Raw genomic sequence first — 25,274 nt, forward strand, 5'->3', positions numbered from 1 at the left:
AATTATCCTATAATTTTGTATCCATTGTCAACGCAGTTCAGCTGCAGCAGACCATGAGCGGGCTAGCTAGCAGGTCATTGGTTCGCTCACAGAGAACTGCTTAAGCCTATGAGGAGACGCAAATGAACTCTCGGCCAATGAGAGTCTGATATGCTCTCATTGCGTCAGAGCCCGCCGAAACGGGCGTGGTCAGAGAGTATAAATTCGCCTCTCAGGCTGTAAACACTGATTTTCATCTCTTCAGCGAGGCTACACGCATCTGCTGATCCTGAGAGAAGCCGCCGTCGTCGAAAAGGCAACTCTAGCGAGCATCTGGGAGACTGAGGAAGCCGGCCGTCTTCGCCACCTTCAGCCGTCCTGCGAGCTAGCGCCATCCAACGGATTTGTATCCTTTTTACGAAAAAGCTTCCTGTATTGTATTGTATCTAAAAGAGCCGAGCGTCTTTGTAAAGATGTCTCGTAAATCTTCCTGCGGTTCTTGCCGCGCTCCCCTCGAGACTGGAGACCGCCACGTCATCTGCGCTCTCTGCCTCGGATTGGAGCACGCCGAGCTCGCCCTCGCCGATGGCGGCTGCGTTCTCTGCGAGGAGATGCCGTTGTCGACCCTGCGGGCTCGACTTCAGGCCACTAAAGTTGCTTCCGTGCCGCCTCTGACTTCGCCGCGGAAGAAGAAACGCCGCTCTCAGAGGCCGCCGGAACCCCAGCTGGAAGCGTTCATCTCGCCGGAGCCTGTCGCCTCCCGCTCTCCTTCTCCGCCGCTTCCGGACGTACAGTTGCCGCCGAGTGGCCGCTCTGTCGCCTCCGATGACGCCGCGGACATCAAGGAAACCTGTTCGCTTCTTGCTTCAGACAGTGAGGAATGGTCCAGTTCTCACGCCTCCTCGGCCCGAGAATCCTCTGGGACCCGCGCTGGAATCGAGGAGGAATTAGTGCGCCTCCTCTCACAGGCCGTCGAACGCCTCGGGCTCGATTGGTCTCCTCCCCCCGAGCAGACCATCAACCGTATGGACGGCAGCTACTTCCGCCAGCGCTCGACTCCCGTCACTAAACGGGCCGCGCCCTTCCTGCCTGAACTGCATGCGTAACTCACGAAGTCCTGGAATGCCCCGCTCTCTGCCAGAACTCGCTCTGACTCTTCCGCCCCGCTTCGCGTTGTGGACGGAGCCGCAGAAAAGGGCTATCTCTCCATTCCCCCTGTAGAGGACCTGGTCGCCGCACATTTATGCCCGCCTTCCACGAGATGGCGCTCATCACCTGTGCTTCCCTCTAAAGCCTGCAGAGCGACTTCGAGCTTTCACGCCCGCGCTTACTCAGCCGCCGGCCAAGCAGCCTCTGCACTCCACTCCATGTCCGTCCTTCAGATTCTACAGGGCGATTTACTTCGTGAATGGGACGAGAGCGGTAAAAATCCCCCCTCAGTCGCGGATTTGAGGAGCGCCACGGACATTGCCCTTCGCGCTACAAAATCTGCTGCTCAAGCCCTGGGGAAATGCATGGCCGCCATTTGTGTGTCTGAAAGACATTTGTGGCTCACACTCGCCGACATGGGAGATTCTGAGCGTGCCGCCTTTCTCAACGCCCCGCTCTCTCCATCCGCCCTCTTCGGATCTGCTGTCACGGGTATCGTTGACCGTTTCTCCGAAGTGCAGAAAGCCTCCCAGGCCATGAGTCTTTTTCTGCCTCGTCGCGCTAGCTCCTCTGCAGGCCGCTCACGTGACCAGCCTCCTGCACGAGCCACACCCCAGCGCCCAGCTCAGCACAGTCAGACTTCTCAGCGACGCCAGGGCGGCCGCCCTCGTTCTCGCTCTGACAGCCGCCACAGACCGCCGCCTGCCCGGGGGCCTCGGCCCAGGATCACGCTGAAACCTGATCACTCTAAGTCTGCCTAGCACAGCTGAGGAAAAGACGGCGCTCTCCCGCCGCGGCCGGACCGCCGTCAAAGTTTCGCCCTCTGTTAGTCCCCGCTCACGCGGCTACTACAGCAGTGTACCCCGCTATTACCAAGCCGGTCCCCTTTCCCGCTTGCATGAGCACAAACGCCGTTTTCACGGCGACCCAGAGAAATCTCAAAAAGAGCATAAAAGCCTCATGTGTAGAAAATGTGCCCACAACACTGTGTTCACTCATACACAAAAGCATTTCAGTTCCCGTGTGTCTCACAGAGCCCACTCTCATAAAGCGGTTCCAACCCGCTCGAGTTTCAGAGTGCATAAGCGTGCCCACGAGCCCGTGTGTGCGTCCCACCTCTGCTCACTCTGTTACACAGCCCTTAAGCTCCTCTCTGAGTGTAAGTCCCGCTGTCATAAACACTATGAGCGCGCCCGCGCAGCCCGCTATGTGCAGCAACGGGGACCATGTAGCCATTCACCCCTTAGCGTTACGCTTCAAAGCGTGGGAAGCTATTCCGGGAATTTCCCAGTGGGTGCTAAACACAATAAGGCTAGGCTATCGCTTACAGTTTCACCGCCGCCCTCCACGTTTCCGAGCGCGGCTAGAAACTATTGTGAACCCAGAAGCAGTGACTCTGCTCCGTTCAGAGATAGCAAAACTATTGTGCAAAAGGGCTATAGAGAGAGTTCCACCATCTATGAGCGAGTCGGGGTTTTACGGCCGTTATTTTCTGGTTCCAAAGAAAGACGGCGGCCTCAGACCAATCTTAGACCTCAGATTTCTGAACAAAGTTCTCATGAAGAGACTGTTCAAAATGCTCACTATCAGAAAACTCCTCGCGCACGTGTGCCAGGGGGACTGGTTCATTTCACTAGATCTGAAAGATGCTTACTTTCAGATTCAGATAAATCCCCTTCACAGGCCATTCTTAAGTTTCGCCTTCGAAGGCCAGGTTTATCAATACACCGTCCTTCCGTTCGGCCTATCCCTAGCACCCCGCACGTTCACGAAGTGCATGGATGCGGCGCTCGCCCCCCTGCGGAGTCAGGGGCTGCGAATACTGAACTATTTGGACGACTGGCTGATTTTGGCACGATCACAGAGAGAGCTACTGTCTCATCGTACAGTTCTCCTCGACCATCTGAAAGCTTTGGGCCTCTCTGTCAACTGGACAAAGAGCGCGCTACAACCCAGTCAGACTATCTCCTTCTTGGGTATAGAGCTAGACTCGGTCTCGATGACGGCTCGTCTGTCTACACAGCGCGCATCTTTTCAGATGAACAGACACACCTCTGAAAACTTTTCAGAAGGCGTTGGGTTACATGGCCTCAGCCTCCGCGGTGCTCCAGCTGGGGTTACTGCGCATGCGCCCGCTTCAGCTCTGGTTGAAGAGCCGTGTGTCTCACCGCGCGTGGACCACGGGCCGCCAGCTGATAAAGGTAACGCAGACCTGTATCACAGCTCTGCAGCCATGGACCGTGGCAGAATGGTTTCAGCGGGGCGTTTCCATGGGGACCTTTTCTCGCCGGAAGGTCATCTCGACAGACGCATCCAACACGGGTTGGGGTGCGGTCTGCGAGGGCTCACCGGCCTTCGGCCCCTGGTCAGCTCAGGAGAGTCTCCTCCACATAAACTGTTTGGAGATGCTGGCGGTCGAGAACGCGCTCACGCGCTTTCTTCCGCGCATTCACGGTCACCACGTGATGATCCGTTCGGACAATATAGCCGTGGTCTCCTATCTAAACCGTCAGGGCGAAGTCAGATCCAGGAATCTCTTCCAGCTGACAGAACGCATCTTAGTTTGGTCTCAGTGTCACCTGCTCTTGCTCAGAGCGACGACACGTGCCGGGTCATCTGAACGACGGTCCAGACAGTCTGTCCAGGAACCCCATTCCCCCCGGGGAATGGTCCCTGCACACTCTTACAGTCCAAAAGCTGTGGCGAATATTTGGCAGAGCAGAGGTGGACCTCTTCGCCTCAGAAGAGAACACCCACTGCCCAATATTTTTCTCAAAGAGCGAGGACGCGCTTGCCCAGACCTGGCCCAGCCGCCCACTTTATGCATTCCCTCCGGTTTCTCTACTACACAGGTGCTTCAGAGAATCAGGGAAACACGCCACTCGGTGCTCCTCATAGCCCCGCGTTGGGAGGGTCAGACTTGGTTTCCGGAGCTCACTCAGCTGTCACAGACAGCCCCGTGGCCCATTCCAGTCAGAGCAGATCTCCTCTCCCAAGCTCGCGGCACGATCTGGCATCCCCACCCAGAGCGCTGGGCGCTACATGCGTGGGTGATCAACGACTACCCGTCGCTTTGCCAGAGGGAGTGTTAAACACGATCACGCAGGCTAGGGCGGCTTCTACTAGAAGGCTCTATGCGTCTAAATGGTCTGTGTTCTCTAAATGGTGCACCGACAGAAATTTGGACCCACGGTCATGCGAGGTCCCTTCCTTGCTAGTTTTTCTCCAAGAGATGTTGGACAAGGGCAGGTCCCCGTCCACTCTCAAGGTGTATGTGGCAGCCGTCGCAGCGTTCGTTGAACCCCGGCGCGGCCAGTCACTGGGCAAAGATGGCTTGGTCATCCGCTTCCTCAGGGGAGCTAGAAGGATGAACCCCCCGCGCCCCCCTTCGGTGCCGATTTGGGACCTTTCCATAGTTCTCGAAGCTATGAAAGGCCCCCCATTCGAACCGCTAAACCCCGTGGACCTCAAATACCTTTCGCTCAAAACCGTTTTTCTGCTCACGCTCGCATCAGTAAAATGTGTGGGAGACCTTCACGCGCTGTCCAGTAGCGCTTCCTGTCTCGAGTTTGGGCCCAATGACTCCTTAGTCGTTCTCAAACCTAGACATGGTTATGTCCCAAAAGCGATTGGTACCCCGTTCAGGGCACAAGTTATTTCCCTATCGGCTCTGCCTGCTTCCGATAGCGAATCTGACTCTAATCTCCTGTGTCCGGTCAGGGCCCTGAGATTATACGTTACTCGCACTGCTCCGGTCAGACGATCTGAGCAGCTTTTTGTTTCGTTCGGTGGGCGCACCAAAGGGTTGGACGCCTCGAAACAGACTCTATCCAGATGGATAGTTGGTGCCATTGCAGCCGCATACGCATCAAAAGACCTGCCATGCCCTCTGGGCATCAGGGCTCATTCCACTAGAGGCATGGCCTCATCGTGGGCATGGTCCAGCGGAATTTCCATTCATGACATTTGTGTGGCAGCGGGATGGGCTTCCCCCTCCACCTTTGTCAGATTTTACAATCTGGAAGTTCCCGCCTTGCAGGCTAAACTAATAGCAGTCTAGTAGGTTACAGCTCTTCTGGTTGAGCTGCACTATAGGGAGTTATTCACTCAGACCGGTTTCGCTCTGTCCCTCTCTATCATGTGCTTATGTACTACACAATCTCCAGCCGCTCTGCTGGCCTTTGTCACATGTACATATATTTATTCCCACTCAAAAGGGTTCCTCGGGGTCTCCCCTGGGACTCGTAGTGGATGCTTAGCTCGCACGGCGTTGACCAGGTGTTCCCGTAGCGTAAGCTAGCTTACGCAATACGAGAGAACCTCTCGTAAGAGAACGAATCGGTTACCTAACGTAACCTCGGTTCTCTCTAGATGAGGGAACGAGTATTGCGTTCCTGGCCGTGCTTGTGCTACTAGCGTTCTCGCTTCATTCTATGAAAACCAGTGTTTACAGCCTGAGAGGCGAATTTATACTCTCTGACCACGCCCGTTTCGGCGGGCTCTGACGCAATGAGAGCATGTCAGACTCTCATTGGCCGAGAGTTCATTCGCGTCTCCTCATAGGCTTAAGCAGTTCTCTGTGAGCGAACCAATGAGCTGCTAGCTAGCCCGCTCATGGTCTGCTGCAGCTGAACTGCGTTGACAATGGATACAAAATAATAGGATAATTTTTTGGCTTCAATTTCTCAGAAAAGATTAATCTTTCCCGTAGCGTAAGCTAGCTTACGTAATACTCGTTCCCTCATCTAGAGAGAACCGAGGTTACGTTAGGTAACCGATTCGCTTCCTGCCAATAGCTAACGTTATAGGATTGTGCAAACTACTAAATTCATTTCAGAAGGCAGACAGTTACGTTAGGACAACCTGTCCTAAAGTTCAGTCTCTCTCCCTCTCGCTGTATTATTATACAAAATAAATATTAAATATTTTATATAATAAAAAATACATTATATAAAAACATTATACTATTATTATTACGAAATTACACAAATTAAGAGTTAAAATAATTAAAAGTAAGACTTACTCTGCTAAGTGCTCGTTTTCGTTTTCGTTGCACAGAATGTTTGCTACCGTTAGCACTTGGTCTTCCAGTCCCGCCCGCGCCAAAATCCGGTGTAAACTTTGACGGTGGACTTGATTCAATCGAGTGCACCGAGGGAACAGCATCAGTAATCAGCCTCACGTGGTCCTTACTCCGAAATCCCATCCGAGACTCCATCAAATCTCCAGGTCGATAATTCTCCGGAGTGAAATGTGTGCCACAAACGACCGAGTGTGTGGTAACAGATGCGGCAGTGAAGTCTGCTCTCTTCACCTGCACAAAACGCACCCAAGACCGAAAAACCTTGTTTTTCCTAGAAGGAAAATGATGGACACGATGTCCTGACAGGCTGGAATTCGTGCAACTAGTACAAACACAATAATTTACCATAATGGCTTCTCTAAAACTCGATCTAAAACTTTCTGTCTCTCAATACTGCTCTAACTACACAAACACCCAACAATGAGAAAGCTGACCGCGAGCTCTTTTATTTACCTCGGCCTACGTCATATGATGCGTTGCTATAGCGGGAAAGGCGTATTCCAGAGCCTAGTACATTTTCATCAATATCAAATGAGATTTCATTAGTAATTTTGACATATGTGTTTTTTAAAATACCTCTGCAGACAATTTAAAGTATTAATTCAGAAATAAATTCAACCTGCATGTTGCTCTTTAATTCCCCTATTGCTTCACAAAACAAAACAAAATATTCGACATCCTAATCTTTAAAATCTGCATGAAAAAAAGACAAAACAATGTATTTTGTATTATTTGGATTTCATTTTTAATTTCATTTTTTTTTTGGACATGATATTAAATATCTTTCAATTACTTGTAACATAAATGAGCCGTCATGGCCCTTCACACAAAGAGGAAATACGCAAACGACATACATTTACCTTTGGCTTATTATTATTATTTATACAAATTATTATTTATAAGCTTATTTATACAAATTGCACACTTTGTGTTCAATAACAAATTGTGATGCAGAGTCAGTCGTGCGGATCCATTTGCAGAAACTTTATTAACAATAAGCAAGCAGAGAGAATTCAATAATGATAAACTGTAAAACTGGGAAGATCCAAACTCAGCAATGATACCAGGCAGGGGTCGAGGCAGGCAGCAGACAATTACACAGAGACTAGTAGAACAGGCAGAGATCAGGAAACCAGGAAAGACAATGGAATATCAAACGCTCAGAGATGTAGGCCGTAGCTGGTACAAGACTTCGCAATGAGCACTGTGGTTGCACCTGTGCAGGTGATTAGGAGTGAGAATTGGACTGATGGGAAATGTAGTTCAGTATTCAGGTGAAGGTGATCTTTGATGACCAGAGCGAGACATTGATGAGCGATCTATGACAAAAATGCGCATTAATAAACAAATATTACTTAGCTATACTTTCTACAATATACTATTGTATACTATTATGTATTTTGAAAGTATCATTTTCAGCACAGTTAAAAAAAAAACCTAAAATATATATTTAAGTGCAAATAAATAAACTTTTAAAAAATAAACATAATTTTTTTAGAAAATATACTGAAGTACAATTATGTTAAAGTGCAGTAAAACATGCACAGGAGCACATAATTGCCAGTGGCTACAATTTGATTCACAATTGCATTATCATTTTTGAATTGGCTTCTAATTGTGTAATAGTATGATACATTTTGATGATTCTTTCATTTATGATGATTTTTGATCATCTGCTAAATGAGCAACAACGACCACAATCAGAATAAAAGAGAAAGATACAGAGGAACAAACAGGTTGGTGTTTTTTCCTTCATTAAGATGGATTGGTTTCCGCCAGTAGAGGCGCTCGAGCAACCGAAGCAATGACACACACCCGAGTCTAGGAGAAGAAAAGAAGTGAGCGAGGGAAGGGAACATAAACATGAGAAGTGGAACACAGCCGTTCATTCTGCTCTAAATCTGCGACTGTGAGTACATTCATTTGATAATTTATTATGAGAAATCTAAATCCAGACGAATAAACTAGTCGGTTCATTTAGTAAATCACTCAGAAATGAATCGAAATTAACCGACTGATGCTGTTCATTACGCTCGTAAAACGTAAATTCCTTACTGACTGGTTTTTCACATTAGAATTTGTGAAGATTATGAGTTGTTTTTATTTTATGAAAAAAAAAGAGCTTTAGGAATTGTATTGATTCTAAACAATGAGAGTTCTTCATGAGAGTTTAAATGCTGGGGAATATTCCCATGTTCCCACAGGAGAAGAAGAAGCAAGCAGGAGGAATTACTCCAGGAGAAACTACGGACATACTATTGTAAAGATGGAGATTAAGGAAGAACCCTGCAGAATAAAAGATGAAGATACTGAGGAACAAATAGGTTGGTGTTTTCCTTCATTCTCTTTAATGACTGATGAGGAACATTAAGATGAAAACTCACATCACTTTGATACCCAGGCATAGACTTTTTTCCTCTGTAGAGAACATTACATTTTATTGAACTTCTTTGAGAACATGCAATGCAGATTAATTGGCGTTTCACATCCTGCTCTTAATTTTCTTTTTCATGATAGAAAGTGTTTACAGTCATCTAAAAATAACACTGCATTATTAATATCAGCAATGATACTGAACAAGAAATAGCCCATCTAAAGGGAATATGACCGTCTCAAATAACCCAATAATAGTCCGTAATGTCGGGCATTGCATTTTAGCTGAAACTGAAGAGTGAATGAATACTGGTAAACTAGTGCTTTGCGAGCTGGTTAATAAACTCAACCAAATGCGTCCTACATGAGAGAAATCAGATAAAGACAACATAAAAGTATCAGGGCTCTATACTGCGACCGAAAATAACTGCGTGCGACTGTGAAAAAATATTTGGGCGCACCGGTGCGCGTGACCCGATCGGTTCTCATGAATAGATCTGTAATACAATCGGAACAGGACAGGAGTGACGCAGCTGATGTTTCAGCCAAATTACCCGGAAATACTGCATTTTGATTATCACAAGCAAGGTCAGAAATTAACGGGTGCCTGGGAAAAAATTCCACCAAAAATTAAGAATTAAAAAAAAAAAACACACACACACAATTTTATTATTAATCTTAATAAAAAAACACAACAACAAAACCGTTCAATGACAAACTTAAATATGCGCTTTTACATTTCGCTATGAAAACAAGTCTTCCTCAATCGTCTTGTCAGTCAGTGAGGTGTGAGCTGAGCTGCGACTCATTTGGCGCGCGCTGAATTGACCAGATGCGTTCAGTTTTTAACTGTAATGTCTGTTCTCTAACTAAACTAAATGATTTTTAGCACTATCAAAACAACTGTGAGGGCTGTGCTGCGGTCACGGTGGGCAAGTGATGTATCCACCGACTATCGCAGCAAGCATGACATAGTAAGTTAAAGGGATAGTTCACCCTAAAATGAAAACTCTGTCAGTAATTACTCACCCTCATGTTGTTCCCCGTAAGACTTTCGTTCATCTTCGGAACACAAATTAAGATATTTTTTATTCAATCTGAGAGCTCGATCACTCCTCCATAGGCTTCTTAGGGATCGATACTGGCCGGCCCAAAAGTTATTAAAGACATCGTTAAAATAGTTCAAGTGACTACCGTGGCTCCATCTTAAGTTTATCAAGCGAAGAGAATACTTTTTGTCCTTCATTTCCTTCTCTGTTGGGGCGGCAGTGGCTCAGTGGTTCATGTAGGTTGTCTGCGAACCGAAAGGTTGGTGGTTCAATCAATCCCCGGTTCCACCTGACCAAGTGTCGAGGTGTCCATGAGCAAGACACCTGACCCCAGCTGCTCCCGACGAGCTGGATGGCGCCTTGTATGGCTGACACCGCCGTCGGTGTATGAATGGGTGAATGTGAGGCAAATGTAAAGCGCTTTGGTGGCCATTGGGTCTGTGAAAGCGCTATATAAATGCAGTCCATTTACCATTTGGCCTCGAGATTTCACGTAGTGGAATTGCGCAACGGTTTTGTGTTGTACGTCAGACGCAGGCTCACTATTGGCCGACGCTGGACATGTGTGAGATGCGTGTGACGTACAACCTAAAAGCTTTGCGCAGTTTCACTACGTGAAATCTCGAGGCCATTGTCACTTTTTCAAAGACATTGAAATATGACTTAGGCAATTATGCTATGAGGCTAACGATATTATATATTCACTATTAATAATATTACATGTTTTATTTCTTAGAAATGCAAATTTGACACGTGACCGAGACCAATCAGCGAGTAAACGCATCTGCTCTAGTTAGCTCTCACTGCGCTGCTGTTTGGACTTTGAGCCGAGCGGATAAATGGTCCATGTTGTCGCGTTTATTTCTGCTGTTTGACTGGCTGTTAGATTAATCCATATAGAGTAAAAGTTAGATCACCAATGATATATTTGGCATGCTAATACCTGAGATTCAAAATCCTGCTCTGTGAAATGTGTTCTGACTGAAAATTACATCGTTTTAGACTAGAATATCAGCAAGCATGGCTTAGGTTCTGAAAAATGCTCCTTCTCTGTCTTTTTGGACCCAAGAAATGGAGGAAAGTTTAGTCGAACTTTGGCAGGAGCAAGGAGCACCCATGTCTATTTGATGTTTAATCTGAGCTGTACCAAAGCCAGGTCGAGAAAGAAAAAAGTTGGAGAGAAATTGACAATTCTCTTCAACAGCCAGGTGAGCAGATAAGTAGTTTTTTTTTTATCCTTGTAGGGGCTAGGGCTGTCTCTTTACGTTCGAAAATCAATTGCACAATCGATCGGACCAACCAACACAAGTTTCGAAAACGAAAATAGGGAATCAATTTTAACGATGTGCAACGATTTACCAAAAATGTGTTTTAGGTGGACAGATCAATACAGTACACAGAACATGGAGGATGTTGGAAAATAACAATGTCTTCTTTTCTGTTAACCAAATGCTTTTTAATATTCGCTATTACTTCAATGCAAGTGAACAAGCGCGCCGTTATTTGTTGCGTAGTGACGTGTGTGTTCAAGTAAGCCAGAAATGCGCAGATTCTGCACAATACGCTGTATTTAAATATATCATGATCTCACGAGTTGCGTATTTGCACTAAATCCGCGCAGATTTGGCTTACACGAACTTCCCCAGCAAAGTGAGTAAACATGGAAACACGCCAAATCGGCTCGTGATTTGACAGCGTTTCCCGCCAAAGTTCATTTTTACCCGCATTTGGCGGGTCGAGGGTGTTAATCCCAATCCCTGAATGTTGCGCTCCTGTTTGTCATTGTGCACGAAAATCCACGCCAATAAATCATCAGAAATATTGCCGACTTGTGCGCGTCTCAAGCGCCCTCTTTACGCTCGTCCTAATGCCTGTTAGTTGTCCGTGGATTTGCCGATATTTGGTGTTGAATATGACATTTTTAGACATGGAAAATCGATTTTACAATCGATTCAATGAACACTTATGTCTCAAAAATCTAACAGGATTTTTTCATAAAAGTGACAGCCCTAGTAGGGGCTACTCTCTCATACCATAGTTAATAACAAAAGATAAACTATGTAATGCCTTTACAAATGTATACACATCATATTCAGGAACGTTATTTCCTTATCACTTCTTGCGTGTTTTTGTTGTGAAACATAGTTTGCGGATCAGACAGAGTTACAATAGGTGATTCTTCCTATTGTAAAGTCAAGCAATGTGTAACCCCCTGTCACCGATCCATTGTGCAATGTTCACACAGCAGCAAATAAACTCTACCCCAGATAGTCGTGAAGATTCTGTGCAATGTGAACTCTGCATTACCATAACCGTGATCTCTAGTAGTCAGATGTAAATATTAAGCATGACATCGATTTTAAACCATCGAATATTAACAAACAAGAGGTTCATGCAGAACGGATTTCATGCATGGATTTCACTGGACGTTTCAGAGTGGTATGTTTTTTTGATGAGTGATATCTTCTTGCGGTGCGTCGATCCAAAAGTAAATTGTAAATCAAAAATAAGAAAGAAGAAAAAAGATCCGCACACGAATATCGGCCAAAAAGCTCATGAGATTTATTTTCCAGAGGCCACAAATAAAGTGCAAGAGTGCAAAACGTTTTCGGGTTCAACCCTTCATCAGTGCAATGTGTTACCAAGCTCAACACCTGCAGTCATTTGCATACTCATTACCATAATCCATGTAACATACCGGAATCTGTATTTTATCCCATATACAAATATTCACATCAATAGTCTACATGATTATATATATATATACACATCACAACAATCCTTCATTCCAAAAAAAAATGTTGGTAATATTTTTTATATAAATAAATAAATCTGACCATTAGGGCTGTGTATCACCAACAATGTCACGATACGATACGTATCACGATACTAAAGCCACGATACGATATGTATCACGATATGGATCAATTTGGAATTTAAATTTCTTTTGAGCTGAGTTTAGTAACAGTAATATCTGCTTATTGAATAACCAGTGTTATAACAGTTGTGATAACTGAAAAACAATGAGTTAAATGAATAAAAAAGCTTAGAATGGCTCTTCCTTCATGCTTTTAAAGTCAGCCTAAATAACTGAAATGACAATTATAGTGAGACTGAAGCATGTCTACACTGCTCAATGACTAAACAAAACTTAAAACATTCCATAAAAGCAAAAACGGTAACAACTTAAATTTAACTTAGCTCAAACTCTTTTAAACACCTAGTATTTAACAGGTCTTAAGTGTTGGAATGTGCACCAAACAAAGTCATTTCTTCTACGTTGAAATCATTTTAAATGATTACATTTTCAAATTTTTATGCAGAAACAACAATTGACTGACATGCTCAAGGTTAAGAGAGTGACAGCAGAATATCTCGCTTAACTTCATCATACAACCGGGGAATTGCCGTTTCTGTAAAAACCTTTATGCTTATTTAAGACATAACCAACTGTGTTTAGAGGATACTTACCAAGAACGACATTTTTGACATAATTTTGCGTGTTTTAGTCTGTTAAAGCGATATAATCTCGCAAGCTGTATGTGAGGCGGCTTTACTCTAGTCTATGTATGCACGCAGAGAAAACCAACTCTCAGAGAGCGCGCAAGTACTGAATAGTTTAAAATCGTTTGAATGTTTAAACTGGTAGACCTAAGACTTAAAGACATGCAAATGGTAAACTTTAGTCACGATGGCCCGATTATGCAAGTGAATATTCCGTCATGTCCCGACTCCTAACCGTGAGCGTGTAGTTTCACCGGCTGCAGCGCTGGACACTTGCCCGAGACGAGAGAGAGAGACGCACCACTGCATTGAACTCCCGCTGTTTGTGAAATTGCGTCTCACAGAAAGTTTTAAAATGACTGATTTGATTTTATAATCTGTGTGGATTCATTTACTAATACTACAACGTACATGCTAAAGTGAATCAATGTTTCCGGGAATTTCCCGCATTATAAACTGCGGGAATTATTCAAATTATGCGCAATCCCGCGCCGAAATTCGAGCCCTGAATTGGCTACATTCAAAAGCACGAAAGTATCGATACGGCAGCTGCTGTATCGATACGCGTTTTGCCAGGAGTTCATGACGATATATCGCTGTATCGATATTCTGAGCACAGCCCTACTGACCATCAACATGAACATACATGTACTCATTCCTATTATTGAATATCACACAATGTTATTATCATCATTCCTACACATCACATAATATATTACAAACCAACGGACAAAAATAGTATCATCCATGCTCATCCATCTTATTTAAAAAAAGGGCTACCCTCTACCCAATTTCTTCGACTATAGCGTATATGCGGTGTAGAATCAGATTTTGAAGAGCAATTGGTGATTTATGTATAAGCGTTTTATTTTTAGGGGTTATCCAAAAAAATGGCTGGATATCGCTTTGGAGAAAGCATGAAAATCGTCCTATACAGTGCTTAGCATAAGTGAACACCCATGCTAAAGTTTACTAAAAAGAGGAATAGAAAATCATCTTTTGGAAATTGATCTTAATGCCTTAATTAAAAAAACTCCAATCTTTAAAGGGGTCATATAATAATCAAGAAACTTTCCTTGTAGCATGGAGACATTTGTGAGAGACGATTCAGAGGACATATACTTTGGTTCAGATCCCGAACCGTATCTATTTGAACCGGAATACACTGAAGATGAGCTAAGTTACCGAGCTGGGGACTATTACGATAGGCGCTGTGTCATATCATTACGCCTGCTGCACTCATGGTACGGCAGTAAAGTTTCTTGATTATTACGCAGGAATGAGAGTATAGTTCCTAGCCATATCAGCCTAGAAAATCGCAACTTTACATTTTCCGTCGGTCTTAGTGCACGATGTAACTACAGAAGAGTCAAGTTTTAAATAGGAAAAATATCGAAACTCTTTGGTCATTTTTTTTTGAGAAATGCTAATGGTCTTGTCCACTTCAATGATGTATGCTAAAAGTGGTACCGCCAGAACCGGAGATCGGCTGAATGGATTCAAAAACGGTGAAACTCAACTGTTTAACTCTGGGGGAGTTGTAAAATGAGCCTATTTCCAAAAAAAGTGGAGTATCCCTTTAAAGACACATGCACTGAAACGCCATGCTGAAAATAGAGCTGTTTTTGACCAGGTAAGATTAGTGTTTTCTTACAATACTAATGAGAATTTTTAATAAAAGTATATTACAAAGTTTTCATTTAGACCCTAAAGATTCATATTAACTTGTACAAAAATGGCATTATATGACCCCTTTAAGGACACCAATTTTCTTTGTGAATGAATAATGTATCATAAATAAAATGTTCTTTCTTAAAATACAGGGTGCATAAGTCAGGACACCCCTATGTTAAATTCCCATAGAGGCAGGCAGATTTTTATTTTTAAAGGCCAGTTATTTCATGGATCCAGGATACTATGCATCCTGATAAAGTTCCCTTGGCCTTTGGAATTAAAATAGCCCCACATCATCACATACCCTTCACCATACCTAGAGATTAGGATGGTTTTATTTCAGTTAGCCTAATACAGTGGTGTGAAAAAGTGTTTGCCCCTTCCTCATTTCCTGTTCCTTTGCATGTTTGTCACACTTAAGTGTTTCGGAAAATCAAACCAATTTAAACAATAGTCAAGGACAACACAAGTAAACACAAAATGCAATTTGTAAATGAAGGTGTTTATTATTAAAGGTGAAAAAAAATCCAAACCATCATGGCCCTGTGTGAAAAAGTGATTGCCCCCCTTGTTAAAACATACTATAACTGTGGTTGTCCACACCTGAGTTCAATTTCTCTAGCCACACCCAGGCCTGATTATTGCCACACCTGTTCACAATCAAGGCATCACTTAAATAGGAGCTGCTTGACACAGTAAGGTCCACCAGAAGATCCTTAAAAGCTACACATCATGCCGAGACACAAAGAAATTCAGGAACAATTGAGAAAGAAAGTAATTGAGATCTATCAGTCTGGAAAGGTTTATAAAGCCATTTCCAAAGCTTTGGGAATCCAGCGAACCACAGTGAAAGCCATTATCCACAAATGGCGAAGACATGGAACAGTGGTGAACCTTCCCAGGAGTGGCCGGCCACCCAAAATTACCCCAAGAGCGCAGCGACGACTCATCCAAGAAGTCACAAAAGACCCCACAACAACGTCCAAAGAACTGCAGGGCTCACTTGCCTCAGTTAAGGTCAGCGTTCATGCCTCCACCATCAGGAAAAGACTGGGCAAAAATGGCCTGCATGGCAGAGTTCCAAGGAGAAAACCACTGCTGAGCAAAAAGAACATCAAAGCTCGTCTCAATTTCTCCACAACACATCTTGATGATCCCCAAGACTTTTGGGACAACATTCTGTGGACCGATGAGACAAAAGTGGAACTCTTTGGAAGGTGTGTGTCCAAGTATATCTGGCGTAGAAGGAACACTGCATTTCATAAAAAGAACATTATACCAACAGTAAAATATGGTGGTGGTAGTGTAATGGTCTGGGGCTGTTTTGCTGCTTCAGGACCTGGAAGAGTTGCCGTGATAAAAGGAACTATGAATTCTGCTGTCTACCAAGAGATCCTGAAGGAGAATGTCCGACCATCTGTTCGTGTACTCAAGCTGAAACGAACTTGGGTTCTGCAGCAGGACAATGATCCTAAACACACCAGCAAGTCCACCACCGAATGGCTGAAGAAAAACAAAATGAAGACTTTGGAGTGGCCTAGCCAAAGTCTTGACCTGAATCCTATTGAGATGTTGTGGTATGACCTTAATAAGGCCGTTCATGCTCGAAAACCCTCTAATGTAACTGAATTAGGACAATTCTGCAAAGATGAGTGGGCCAAAATTCCTCCAGGACGCTGTAAAAGCCTCATTGCACGTTATCGCAAACGCTTGGTTGCAGTTGTTGCTGCTAAGGGTGGCCCAACCAGTTATTAGGTTTAGGGGGCAATCACTTTTTCACACAGGGCCATGATGGTTTGTATTTTTTTTCACCTTTAAAGGGATAGTTCGGCCAAAAATGATATTTAACACATGCATTACTCACCCTCAAGCCGTTCGAGATGCATATGTCAATCTTGTTTCAGACGAACACATTTTCAGTTATTTTAGAAAATGTCTTAGACCCTTCAGTGGATATAATGTGAAGCAATGGGGTCCACCTCCTTCAAGTCCCAAAATGTGCATACATCCTTCACAAAAGTAATCCATCCGGCTCCAGGGGGATAAACAAAGGCCTTCTGAGGGTAATCCGTGCGGTTTTGTCGTAAAAATATACATATTTAAAACTTTATAAATGAAAATATCTGACTTCCGGCAACGATCGACGCGCGTTCACGGGTGAACTGAGTGTAGTTTTGTTTTGCTCTGCACTCTGGCTGCGCAGGCGCGTTTGTTCTACGTCACGACGGTTCCTACGCTACGTCATACCTCGTACGCCGACTTCCATCACCCGTGAACGCGCGTCGATCGTTGCCGGAAGTCAGATATTTTCATTTATAAAGTTTTAAATATGTATATTTTTACGACAAAACCGCACGGATTACCCCCATAAGGCCTTTGTTTATCCCCCTGGAGCCGGATGGATTACTTCTGTGAAGGATATATGCACATTTTGGGACTTGAAGGAGGTGGACCCCATTGCTTCACATTATATCCACTGAAGGGTCTAAGACATTTTCTAAAATAACTGAAAATGTGTTCGTCTGAAACAAGATTGACATATGCATCTCGAACGGCTTGAGGGTGAGTAATGCATGTGTTAAATATCATTTTTGGCCGAACTATCCCTTTAATAATAAACACCTTCATTTACAAATTGCATTTTGTGTTTACTTGTGTTGTCCTTGACTATTGTTTAAATTGGTTTGATGTTCCGAAACACTTAAGTGTGACAAACATGGAAAGGAACAGGAAATGAGGAAGGGGGCAAACACTTTTTCACACCACTGTAGCTGGTTTGATTTGCATTGAGGGATGATCTTATGGAAAGTCCCCCATGCCAATAATTAAAAAAAAAAGGACAGACTAGAATATTAACCCCTAAGTTAATAACTAATGACCGTTGGACGGAAGTAAATCAATCAAAACTAACTTTAGCTGGACAGTAACTTTATTCTAGAGCTGCTGTAAAGCCAAAACAATCTCTGTTACTTTAATTTCCTATTATCACTGTAAAGCTGCTTTGAAACGATCTATATTGTTAAAAGCGCTATATAAATGAAGGTGACTTGACTTGACAACACCGGTAATACTGGTATCACCGGTGGGGGCTTTTAATCGGTAATTTAAAGGCGAAAGTTAAATGCGCGCGTCCGCACGTGCATTCATAATGATGCGGAGCAGAGTTCTGTTCTGCTCGTTCCGCGCCCGTGAACACGTAGGGCCGTGCGCATTTTAGTTTTGCTTTCAAATGAGCGCCAATTCGGGGGCGGATTGCTTGAACGGTGAGTTCATTAGCCTATTATTCTTAATGAAAAACACAATTAAAAACAGTACAATGACAAATTCGCTTATAGGTGCTTTTACATTTCGCTTTGACACCAAATATTTCGCCATCATCGTCAGCTCCTCACTCTCATGATAAATTAAATCTGACTCCTGCTGTTGATCTGTGCTACGACTCTCGTACAGCTCACGATTTATTAAGCAGACACCGTTCAGTTTTTAATTGTAGTGTCTGTTCTCTAACAGAACTAAGTCTCTGGTCATAATTTGGAGACGATGAGCATGAACCGGTGTGCCGTGCTGCTTATATTTATCACGCAGTAAAACCCCGCGCTCAGAACCAGTTGTCCCTGGATGATAATCTGAAACAAGGACTGGAGGGACATTGTCCTGCTCCACTTTACACACGCTGAGTGAAATTAGAATTTTAGAATATCGGGAAACTCATTTATAAGACACTTTATCCAACAGGAAGAACAGCTCGTTCCGTGAGTCATACGTCATTACGCTATTTCAACGTCATTGCACATGCGCAGTCCTTTCAGTTTCGGTTTTAAATCAAGTGTTTACATGTTCTGTCGATCGGATTACAAAAGGAGTAAACCACCCCTTTCAATCCGATCGAAATTCCAATCGGATCGAGCTCAGTCGGATCGATTAAGGTGTTTACATGAAGGTTTTTTAGTCCGATTGAGCTGTCAATCCGATTATAAGTGTCCATGTAAACGCAGCTACTGTCAACACCGACTATCGTAGCAAGCCTATATCATAGCGACTACATAAAACATATAATTGGAAATGTTAAAAGAAAACACAACTACATATAAGACATAATAACAAGTTGTGATCCATTTCAGGAGAAGCTTTTGTTCATCTGCCTTAGGAAGGTTAAACAAATGAGTTTTTGGAAACGGGGTGAAAAAAACAGCGTCTCTTTGACATCACTGTTTTCTCTAATGTAGCTCAACCAACCTGTATTCCGTGGGCGTAAATTATTTAAGTGAGGAATATTATGACTTCACAAAGCCCCATAAAAACGCGTTGTAGTTCTTGGAAAGTGAATTTTGTTTAATAAAATATCTCCCGTTGGAGTGAACTTTGAGCTTTGCAACCTTGCAGATTTTTTTTAACACTTTCTAAAGTGAAAAAAGTGAAAAGGCATAATAGAACCCCTTTAAAGAGGACATATATATATTTTTTTTATGTTTTAAACTGGATTCTCCAAAAAGTGTAATGACATGAATTAAATTCAGACACAAATAAAGTTCTGGTTCTCAGGAGGATATAACAATACATCTCAAACTAGATACTAGTTGACTTAAGCCTGTTTTATGCTTCTGCGTCGAATCGACGGCGTACCCCCGCAGACCTCTCTGCGTCGCCCGAACCCCTCTCCGACCCCTCCGCCGTAGCTCAACGTGCACCTCCAAAAAATTGTAACTATGCGTCGAGGCGACGCAGACCACAAGGGCTGTGATTGGTCAGATACATCATTTCGGGAGTGAAGCTTTTCCGGTTTCCCCCTCCCGCTATACCGCCATTTTTAAAGTGACCACTGCACTGTTTGTTTTAACAATATCAAGTTGAGGAACGTTTGATTCTTCTGCGATTAAACATTTGCAATAAAATAATTTGTTGTTCAACGTCGATTAGCTCCAGCTGAAACAACATTCTCTCTCTTTCACTCGCCATTAGGCGCGTTTCCATTACAGATTTGCGCAAAACTTTTGCGATTTTTTTTTTTTCTATATGTCGATAAAAAAATATTGCGAAATGATGGCGTTTCCATTAACCGATGTTATGCGACTAAAACGTCTTTTTTTCCTCTCGCCATAAGCCATTCCAAAAATCTTAACGTTATAGCCTAGCTATATCAACTTTTATTCAAGACACAAGAGGTCCATAGAGACAACACAGTACAGATATAAATGTAAAAACAATTAAGAATGATGCGGATGAGGCATCATTTATAGAACATATACAGGCTTCGGGTCCAATGTTTCCAAAAGCAAGATGTATACCTTGTGTCACTATAGCCACCGCACTAGACATTATTATTATTAATGGAAGGAGACGTGGTGTGTTATCCAAGCATTGATGGCAGGGAAAGACACGGAGTTCTCCCTCATTTCTGCTCCGAGGTCTTGATTGTGGCATTTCTTTGAGGTTTAGAGTCCAGTAGGCTATTCCTGTAATTATTGTTTCTTTTATGAATTTAATAAAGAACTCTGTCTCGTATTAATTCCAAACGGTCAGTGTAGCCTACTTTTGTGTCCATTCGTTTTCCCTTATTTAACCTGTAATTGCAAAACGAAAAATGAACGGTTGTTGTATTTTTTAAAATGCAAAGTTAAACACCAAAATTTTAATTTGAACTGTACACCAAATGCTGCGAAAAAAAAAAAAAATATCGACGAATTTTAAGATAGCCTATTTGTTTATGATTTTTTGCTCCTTTAGTAAACATTTAAAATATTCACAAATTAATATGGAAAAAATGTAGATTTTACTGGTTTTCTAAGGCCAAATTAGAACCTGGAAATTTTTATTTTTTCTGCAGTGCTGAATGAGAAGACCATAACCACAGCCTACAGAAAGGTGATTTATAGGTGAGTTATAGGCTATAATAAATGTGTCTGAAAAAATAACGAGGCATTTTAATTGTTTATTAATAAACTATTATTTTCTAAATCAATGTCGGCTAAAAACATATCTCCATCTCCAGATGCACCTTTAAAGAGAAATGCACCTTTCATACGGATTACATAATCAGAAGGTATTAGCTTTCGATTCGAATTTGTTCGTTTTAAAGTGGACATTTCAAGCTTTAGCCTACAGAGGCTATATTTTGTTTCAGTTCTCGCGCTTCAGTTCACGGAGACCATGAAAGCGCGCCTGATTGTTTTATTTTATTTTACAAAACCACAACGTTTTCTTGTTATTGTGAGTTTACGCAAATAAAAGTAGTTGCGAATTATGTATTATTATTTTCTGTATGACCAGAAATGATAGAGTATTTTAAGTTGTTTCCACTGTTGATAGGAAAATGCAAGTGTTCGCGCTAGCGCGCCTATCCCTGCCATCCAGTGCGCGCTCCGCACAAACACTTGGATATGCGTCAAAATCTTGTGTTTATTTCTGATAATCTTAGCCCCGTATTATTATTGTTCAACCTGTATTTTGAATGAGATGTGACAAATTGCTTTTGTTCCTTTTTTGGATAAAAGCGTCTTCTACATGTAGCCTAATAAATGTTATAATAATGATGATAATTATTATTATTATTTGCGGAGACGGACCCCAAACACACTGCGTCTTCTAAGTCAGGTGACTGTAAATACGCAAAACCTTCCATTGCAGTTTTGCTAAATATTCCTTTTTCGAATTGCCTGAAAAACCTCCTCATGCGAGCGTAAAATCTTTTTTGCGATAAACGGGAGTTTATGCGAAATGGACGTGGTTCCATTATGCGTATTTTCAATTCGCAATTTCAATTTGCGCAATTTGAAGGGTAATGGAAACGAAAGCGGAACCGGCGCACGGAACCAAAACAAACTAGCAAAGAGATTCGCGAAGCACACACCCCCCTAGCGTTCTGGCGGTGAAATGCACCGCGATGCAACGCAACCTGACGCAGAACCATAAAACGGCCACGACGCCGTAGGAGTGACGGCGTAGCTACGCCGTGGAGTTGACGCAGAAGCATAATGAGGCCTTTAGTAGTAAACAAGATTTGTGCTAAATTTAGAATGAACTGTATTTCTTTGTTTCTCATTTGTCATTCTTTAATATAATCTTGGGAATTTGATATGTTGATTTTAGACACGATGGAAGGGAATGAAGACAAACCATATACATTTCAAAAAACTCATGTAAAAAATGAAGATGGAAAACTGACGTATAAAAATGAAGACAATCAACATCTGTTTCCAAAACCTCATCATTTCAAAAATGAAGATGAAAATGCAGTCGTTTCAAAGACAGAAGAGAATTTCACACAAAAACAAGCTGGAAAATCTGGAGTCAAAGGATTTTTTACCTGTTCTGAGTGTGGAAAGAGTTACATGCATAAACCAGACCTTAAGAGACACATGAGAATTCACACTGGAGAAAAACTATTCACCTGCACTCAGTGTGGAAAGAGTTTCATTCATAAAGGACACCTAAATGTGCACATGAGAATTCACTCAGGAGAAAATCTGTTCACATGCACTCAGTGTGGAAAGAGTTTCATTCATAAAAGACACCTAAATGTGCACATGAGAATTCACACTGGAGAAAAACCATTCTCATGCTCTCAGTGTGGAAAGAGTTTCACTTACAAAAGCGTTCTCAACAATCATCTGCTCTCTCACTCTGGATTGAGATCATTCAGCTGTGATCAGTGTGATAAAACTTTTGTTTTGGCATCAGGCTTAAGAGCACACCTTAAAGTTCATGCTGGTGTGAGACCTCATGTTTGTTCTTTTTGTGGGAAGGGTTTTTCTGAACTGCACACTTTAAAACAGCATGAGCGTATTCATACTGGTGTGAGACCTCATTGTTGCATTGACTGTGGGAAGACCTTTATTACATCCAGTGCCTTAAAATCTCACCAGAGAGTTCATACTGGAGCTAAACCGTACAAGTGCTCACACTGTGGAAAGAGTTTCTCTTGCTCAAAATCCTTGAAAGATCATGGGAGAATGCATACTGGAGAAAAACCTTACAAGTGTTCACACTGTGGAAAGAGTTTTGCTTGGTCAGGAAACCTGAAAGATCATGAGAGAATTCATACTGGAGAGAAGCCGCACCAGTGCTCTTCATGTGGGAAGAGTTTCATCCAAATATCTAATTTATGGACTCATAAGAAAAAACGTTGCCCAATCTTATTTAATGAGCAAAGTTCATGTTCTGATCCATCAATCGCAAATAATACACTTACAAGTAAATAATTTGGCATTCATATTAAGCAAAAGCTGGATAATTTTCTAAAATTTGTTGTGAAGTTTGATTGTTTGTCAAAGCGGAACCTTTGGGGAAGGTCAAAATAATAGTTTAGAAAACTAGTGTGTTGCCTTAAAATGATTTAGGAAGGGATGTTTCTCATTTATTTGTGGAGTTCAATTATTTTTTTATAATATGTATTGAGGCATTTGTGTAAAAGTGGCAACAATAGTCTTATTAAAACAGTACATATTTCAAACAACTTGTTTTAGGATGACTTCTCAGTCCTTGTGTTTCTTGGGAATATCCCGGACGAGCCCCCAACATTTAGGTAGATTATCTGTAGCCTCAAAGTTCTAGGCTGTTTAAGCTATAAATATAAATATTTCAATACGCAGTAAACTACAGCAAAATAAAATAAACTTTGCAATTAATATATATATATATATATATATATATATTAGTGCTGTCAAACAATTAAAATATTTAATCGCATTAAAGGTATTGTAGGTAGGAATTTTATAAAAAAACTTTTTTCCAAATTTGTTTAAACTTTCTGTATATATCAATGCATAATTAAAATGTAAGTACTCTGAAAAAGAAAGTATAAAAATCGAGTGTCTGTAGACCTCTCACGACTGTTTTAAAGACAGCTCATTATTTCCATTCACTCCACCCCCTCCCTTCTGGGCTCCTTCCAAAGCCACGCCCCAAAAACACATGAACGCGCGACTCCGGCCGCTGAGCTGAAGACGCATTATTTACCTGAGACGAGCGGAGAGGAAGGAGCGCAGTGCATGTAGTGACATCATGTCAGAATCACATGTAATAAAAAAATCTAACTTTATCATTATGAAGATAAACAAATAAGATGTATTTTAGTACTCACTATCAAGCTAGCATATTGATATTGGTAAAGTTTAAAATATATATTTATTGATTCGCTAACGAGCTAGTTATCTATAAGGCAAAGCTAAAAACAGGTTGCATGATACACGTTTTTCCATTGCCATCATTTACACTGTGATGAAGATGAATTTCGTGTAACATTCATAACATATATGGTGTTCTGCATGTAAGAGTTTCCATGATGAAAGCATTGTCGACTCTGATGAGGACTACACTCCAGAGACAAGTACCGCATCGTCAGCTCGAGGACAGATCCGGGGTCGAGGGCGAAGCAGAGGAGGTCGTCACAAGGCGTCACTTTTCAGCCCCTTGAGGTCTCTCAGTTCTCGCCATCGCTGGAAAGCCACGGCGATATTGACACGCGTTTTATTTCGTTGTTTATCCAAAGACTTTTTGTTCATTACCTTTTCTAGTAATGTTACTGTCTTCCTTTTTTTGCCTGGTTTGCCTTCGCGAACTGCATATGTGAATTTTGATTGGTCTTTGTCTGCCATTGTTTTGCTATTCCTAGGTTCCGTGCCTCTTGAATTCCTCAAATCAAACGGATACGCTCAAGTGGGCAGGTCCTGTGTGGCAAAAGGGTGGTTGCCATGGTTGCGAGAGAGTGACAGTCGCCTAAGCCAATCCTTTGTTTCGTCCCGGATGGAAATAATGAGCTGTGTTTAGTGCAGATTAAACGGTCTAGAGTCACTTGATTTTTATACTCTTTTTATCAGAGTACTTACATTTTAATTATGCATTGATATATACAGAAAGTTTAAACAAATTTGGAAAAAAGTTTTTTATAAAATTCCTACCTACAATACCTTTAATGTCATAGTTAACTCGCGATTAATCGCACATTTTTATCTATTCTAAATGTCTCTTGATTTATTTTTGTCCTATTCTTTTTTCTCATTTTAATGCTCTTATCAACATGGAAAAGTGGATCGGCTTAATTTGTGCAAATGTTTTTTTTTTTATTGAAAACAACATTGGCATATACTGTGTTCAATTTCACACTAACATTCTCAATTGGAGCAAATAATCTCTCACACAATGTAACACTGTCCATCAATAAAAGGGTGAAAGAAATACTGATGAGGTCCTGATATTGACGAGGGGGTGGAGAATTCGCATCAGCTGTGTGTGTGTACTTAGCCATCATCAAGTGGTATTTCAGACTGTACTTGCTGCGATAATGATAGCTCAGTTCACAACGACAAAACACACAGATAACTTTGGTCTTGTCAATGGAACCATTTGGCAACTTTTTAAAATTAAACTTTCCATTCAGAATCTTTTTGGCATCCATTTCGGCGTCTCGCTCTCGTCCTCCACTCAAAACATAACGTTAACCAACTATTTGGCCGGCTTGCGAGCCC

The 25,274-nt window shown here is 42.4% G+C and overlaps 2 protein-coding genes across 2 annotated transcripts in view; both read left to right on the forward strand.

Annotated features, from left to right (window-relative positions):
• LOC130073054 (gastrula zinc finger protein XlCGF8.2DB-like) overlaps positions 1–23,380 on the forward strand; it is a 43,304-nt gene extending 19,924 nt beyond the window's left edge. The window contains exon 2 of the mRNA XM_056238474.1: positions 21,898–23,380. Within this exon, the coding sequence (XP_056094449.1) occupies positions 21,898–23,009 (1,112 nt within the window). The 3' untranslated portion in view covers positions 23,010–23,380. The remainder of the gene's footprint in view (positions 1–21,897) is intronic.
• LOC130073060 (gastrula zinc finger protein XlCGF7.1-like) overlaps positions 1–25,274 on the forward strand; it is a 296,214-nt gene that overhangs the window by 98,763 nt on the left and 172,177 nt on the right. The window lies entirely within an intron of this gene.

The sequence above is a fragment of the Rhinichthys klamathensis genome, unplaced genomic scaffold, assembly GCF_029890125.1.
Source record: "Rhinichthys klamathensis goyatoka isolate OS25496 unplaced genomic scaffold, OSU_Roscu_1.1 h1tg000523l_1, whole genome shotgun sequence".
In the NCBI taxonomy this organism is placed as follows: domain Eukaryota; kingdom Metazoa; phylum Chordata; class Actinopteri; order Cypriniformes; family Leuciscidae; genus Rhinichthys; species Rhinichthys klamathensis.